The sequence below is a fragment of the Temnothorax curvispinosus genome, unplaced genomic scaffold (genome assembly GCF_003070985.1).
Source record: "Temnothorax curvispinosus isolate PA1 unplaced genomic scaffold, ASM307098v1 QBEX01012026.1, whole genome shotgun sequence".
NCBI classification, from domain to species: domain Eukaryota; kingdom Metazoa; phylum Arthropoda; class Insecta; order Hymenoptera; family Formicidae; genus Temnothorax; species Temnothorax curvispinosus.
In genome coordinates this window covers 4,239-9,744 of record NW_020221806.1, presented here as the reverse complement: position 1 = coordinate 9,744, position 5,506 = coordinate 4,239, and the positions used below count along the sequence as shown (strand labels likewise).

General features: G+C 39.5%; 1 protein-coding gene across 4 annotated transcripts in view; it reads right to left on the bottom strand.

Moving 5' to 3' along the window:
- Nucleotides 1-1,138: 1,138 nt before the first annotated feature.
- LOC112462182 (rab3 GTPase-activating protein non-catalytic subunit) overlaps nt 1,139-5,506 on the bottom strand; it is a 7,724-nt gene continuing 3,356 nt past the window's right edge. Inside the window, exons 9-19 of one of the 4 annotated variants that reach the window (XM_025027811.1) lie at nt 5,003-5,416; nt 4,702-4,905; nt 4,213-4,618; nt 4,016-4,110; nt 3,654-3,914; nt 3,385-3,558; nt 3,084-3,265; nt 2,769-2,990; nt 2,387-2,677; nt 2,011-2,163; nt 1,139-1,930 (exon numbers count right to left, since the gene is read on the bottom strand). In XM_025027811.1, coding sequence (XP_024883579.1) covers nt 1,778-1,930; nt 2,011-2,163; nt 2,387-2,677; nt 2,769-2,990; nt 3,084-3,265; nt 3,385-3,558; nt 3,654-3,914; nt 4,016-4,110; nt 4,213-4,618; nt 4,702-4,905; nt 5,003-5,416 — 2,555 coding nt within the window. In that variant the 3' untranslated portion in view covers nt 1,139-1,777. Of the gene's footprint in view, nt 1,931-2,010; nt 2,164-2,386; nt 2,678-2,768; nt 2,991-3,083; nt 3,266-3,384; nt 3,559-3,653; nt 3,915-4,015; nt 4,185-4,212; nt 4,619-4,701; nt 4,906-5,002; nt 5,417-5,506 lie in introns of all 4 variants that reach the window. The other 3 variants (XM_025027813.1, XM_025027812.1, XM_025027814.1) reach the window with 3 other exon arrangements.

Below are 5,506 nucleotides of genomic sequence, written 5' to 3'. Positions count from 1 at the left end.
GGGCCTAAAAATGAATGATTTTTAAAAGGAAAACGACAAAGCCACGTGACGAACAACTTTTCTCACATATTTTACTATATTTCAAGAGTGCGTACAAATTTTTTCAAAATTTTATATCTGTTATTAAAGCCCGTGCCAGCCATTTTTTTGGAGCGCCGCGGAAAAACGGTGACCAAGCGATTGCAGCCGTTGTAGTTGACTGAAACAAAAAAGCAAAAGGCTTCTTAATCTACTTGAGTGTGTGGCTATCGTCTGAAGCAGAATTATGAAGAAATATTGAAAATTTAAAAAATTATAGCTAAAAAACGTCTGCTAAAAAAGACGACAATAATTATAATCGCTATAATTTTTAAAATTTTCAATATTTTTTCATGATTCTGCTTCAGACGATAGCCACACACTCAAGTAGATTAAGAATCCCTTTGCTTTTTTGTTTCAGTCAACTACAACGGCTGCAATCGTGGTCACCGTTTTTTCGCGGCGCTCCAAAAAAATGGCTGACACGGGCTTTAATAACAGATAAAAAATTATGAAAAAATTTGTACGCACTCTTGAAATATATAGTAAAATATGTGTGCACAAAGTTGTTCGTCACGTGGCTTTGTCGTTTTCCTTTTAAAAATCATTCATTTTTAGCCCCTGTCACACTAGGGAAGCCCCTTAAAAAAAAACCGAAAAGACTCAGCAGCGATCATTTATCGATGGCACGTTATATACTATCAGCAAAACAACATTTATAATAGCTTTAATATGTAACGTGTAATAAATCTAATTTCCAGGGCACAGTGGTTAACATCAGTGGGCAGTCCAGGTAGTGAGATACATCATTGCGAGTTTACAAATTGGGAAACTGTTACAAAGCAGCAATATCAAGGTTTTGTGATTCGTTTCTGAGTATAGCGCGCGCGCACACACACACACACATACACACACACACACACACACACACACACACAATTGAATGTGTATGTTCAATGCTGTATTAAACTCTAATATTAATGCAAACTTGATTTGCATGTATATAGCATAGAACACGTTAAAAAATTCCACAACATCCGGAACAGTTGTGCGACAATTTTATAAAATACGTATCAGTATCTTAATTTACCTCGACAGTTTACGTACGATTCGGGTGAGATATATTTGATTAGTATTTTTAATAAATTATATAGATCCCTTATAAAAACTTTTAAAAGGTGATTACTCATAAGGATATAGGTATATTCCACAGAAATGTTACATTCGATTACAGCGTGGTACGTGGAATGTTTATAATTTTAACTCACGGACTCCATACAGATTCTCTTTGTATAAGTGTAAGGATGCCAGATAAATTATACGTGCACTTTGGAACGTGAGTTCACGTAATGTCCTGTGATATAATAGCATGCCAGAACGTAAAATATTACGTGTACAGATACGCACGCGCTCCCCTTGAAACAGAGAGCTTATAGGTATACGGAACATTGTATCGAGATCGCGCTTGTAATTCCGGAAAAATTAAATAATTAAATTGTCCGTAATACACCAAACAATATGTAACACGTCGTATTTATTCTTTGCATACCACTTTGCAACTTGATTACCACTAACTTCTTTCGGTATTATTACGCACAAATATCATGTCTTTCCATTGATAGAAGCAGACACGTTATTGGCTTTATGCCTGTTCTCGTTTCGTTGTATTTAATATACACGTTGTACGGCTCCATAAAATTCTTTTACTCTCAGCTTTTCACTTGATAATATCACGGGACATAGTTAACAAAATCCATGGTTAGTTGTTATCTTCATAAATAAATGTTGCGTCTAACATTAACAGTATAATATGATAATCACTGTGAATTTTAGATAAATGCACAGATACTCGTCGAATCAATTCCACAGTGTCAGCATTCGAACAGTTTGTACAGACTATTTCAGGCATGTTCTGGGAAAACGTGAACGGTCAGGAACGATCCCTCAAAAAATTTGATAAATATGTATAAGAACGTTGCATCCTATACTCACCAGACTTTCCAAGTATCTTGTAAGTGCTGGACTCATTCGTGACATTTCTTCCAGAAGATTAGGTGTTTTTGAGAGATATGCCATCATTCTTCTTCCAGCTATAGGCAATAAGTTTGCAGCCAAACGTTCGATATCGGTTACCGCTGTAGTTACCTAAACAGTATACATATATATTATTATATATAATAGATGTAAGTATAGACGTATTATGTAGACGTATTATGTAGTACATGGCGTACGTGTAAGCATCTGTATCGTATGCGTTGTGTGTGCGCGTGCGCGTGCTTGTATATATCGCACGTGCGCTCGCCCTAACATACACGCATGCAAGCGCACAAAAGTGAAGTGAATAAATGAATTTGTTATACATATCCACCTCTTCTGCCAAACGATCGAAACCGTTTATGTACAGCTGACAGGCTTGGTGTATCCTCAACTCGTCATTATTAATTTTCCAGATAGACGCTAACGTTTGACACTTGCTCATCCACGAGATAGCATGTGTCGAACTAACCGTCACACCGTCAGTAGTCTCCCGATGAATAACGTCCATTGACGCTGTAATTACTCTACACAAAAATTCTGTACGTATATTATCCCTCTTGTCGTCTCGGTACCACGTGAGCATCGCTTTGTCCGTTATGTCTTGAAAGAGATAGGGCTGTACCTGTGCGGTGAGTACGGAGTCAATGTTGTTGGTTGTACACGAACGTGTACACGTACGTTATCACGCGTATTTTGTTATGTGTGTGACTTACCACGGATTCGAACAAGTTATTTAATGGTTTCAACATTTTCAAGTTGAGACATGCCATCATGTAGAGGACATTAGCCACTTGCACGTGTAACAAAATCAAGTCGTACCACGCTGGAGTTTGGGAGACAGCCAGCGCGGCAAACGGTTGTGGTCCACCGACGTGTCCGTCCCACAATTCTTCCGACTTTATTACCGCATCATCTCCTCGTTCGAGTATCTCGGCCTACACGTAGCGTAAATCAACTCGTATACTACTAAAGTTGAAATTTAAATAATTTACGATACGTAATTTTCTGTACCCGTCTTGCGTACATACATCGATAAATATATCCAAGAAAGTAACGCAGTGTTGTAAAAACGTAGTCACTTGAATGTCAGATAAACCGATGTCTTGCATACATAATCTCTCCTTTGGTAACTTTCCGAGTTTGTTCATCAACTTTGCCGTCGCTTCCATCCTTCTCTTTATGTGAAGCGTCCACAACAGACAGCAGACGCCTGTCGACGAAGCATAAACGTAAATAAATACGCTACACGACGATGTAACATACTTCGAGAGTCTAGAGCAGTCTGCTGCTCTAGAGTTGAAAAGCAATGGTAGAGAAGTGCATTTTTACCATGCTTCATATTCTTCATGGGTATTTGTCGTAAAACGGTCAAGGCAGCTGCGAGCGAATCCAACTGAGTGACATCTTTATCCCAGGACATGGCAAACTCCCAGCATAAATTGGCTAATAGAACGCTGCTCGTTAAACTGTACGGAAAGTGGCGTTTGAGTAGGGCCATATTGTCTAGAGAAGAAACGAGAAAGAGATGATTAATGTACGACAAAACGTACATGGTTAAAAGTTTTAAAGGATCATTGTTTCTTCAATAAATGTCTTGCCTAAAACGCACGCTTCCGCAGTCGCCGCAACTTTCGCCTCGTCTCCGCGTTCTACCGATAAAGATAAAAGTTTCGTTCGTTCGTGTCGAGGTACTTGGACAGCAGTCGCTTCATTCAGCGTATCGTCAGCGGTCAGGTGTGTAGACTCCACCATTGACACGTGCATCAACTGATCGAATTCCACGTCGGTCGTGTCGATTAACCGCGCTGGATCGACACCCGTTGTCGCGAGCCACTTTGCAACCAGTTCAGACACCGAACCTGACTCGCGCGAACAAGAGCGAAGAAAACATAGAGGAGCGTATAGAGTGTGCCAAACCGAGACGCCGAAGGGGATGAGCCCCGCGAGTTTAAATACGTACCTCTTCCTCTAGAGAGAATCGATGCTAAAGAAATGTCGTTTCGCGCGAATGGCAGAGCAAAGAATCGTGTCGTCTCATCTGGTACAACTCGCTGACTAGAGTGAGTTAGAGAATCAGGCTTGTCATTATCACGGTAGCAAAAATCACGACGTGTATCACGACATGCATCCTACAACATCCTATATAGCGATACGTACCCAACAACAGCATTCAAAATAGCGATATCCTCAAGATTCCCGATCAACACGGCGAATTGACAGGTATCGTTACTCACATTTTCCCATTCGCTAATCGAACTGTACGTTTCATCATCGTCTGGTGTCGTGACGTCATTCGGCTTACTATTCTCCGATACATCTATTTTGGTTACATTGTTCCCATTTTTTATGTTTTTTTCCTCTTCGTTTCCATTATTATTTCCTAACTTTGCAAGTTTCTGACTTTGCAATCTTTCCTTATACTTCTCTAGAGTCATAGCGGTCGCCCTACACGCCAACGCAGCGGTAAACGCGTTGAAAGGTTTCGTAGATTCCGTCAGGATAGCGCGTACGTTTTTCCACCATGAAGAAACCTCGTTATATTCGACACATATTTCTTCCACATCTGTTTGATTTCAATTAAATTCAATGAATCAAACGTGGCGGGGGACTACGTACCAATACCTGATACTTAAAAGCAAAATTTACCGGTTAACAAACAAATGACACGCAGCAGCTGCGTAAAGCGTTTTAATTCACGTTCCGAAAACTTGGCTTCTTCCTTGCGCGTCCAATACATTAGTGCCAGTCGCATGACGATGAACGGTTGAATGTTACTGTCTTTAGCCGCTTGCTGCCATTTCACCGTCATATCGTCGTCGGAATACATCCATCTTTGGTATATCAATCGTGCTAAAAGTTGCGATAAATCGTATTTTATAAGGATATATGATATACAATCTCACGATAATGGCATGTATCAACTATTAAAAAGTATATATATACTTACAAATCTCGTGTAACGTATCCTCCTTAACATCTTTTCGTAACCCAATCAATCTCGATGTTCCCACGTCGAAGCACGATAGAAAATCAAAGAACGTATTTTCATCCTTAAATTTCACTCTAGTTTCCGCCGAAACGTCACCACCTCTGAAGTTGCTCAACATTTTAGCCAATTTGGTAACACGATTTACTTCTCGTTCCGAAGTTAATAAAGTCAAAGATAAATTTTTAGCATTCGTTGCGTCACCTACTGTTGCAATATCGCACTCGGATGGCACGTCAAGTTGAGACTCGACATATTTATAAAATGTAATTATTTGTTGCAACTGCCGTGTCACGTGACAAAGCATCTTGGCGGTAGGCTCCACGTCTTCTTCTTCTTCCACGCCTTTCTCCTCTTTTTCTTTTCCTTCCTCTTCTGCAAGATATTAACACGACATTCGTATTGTGTGCATCCTTATACATATATATATATATATATATATATATATATATATATATATATATA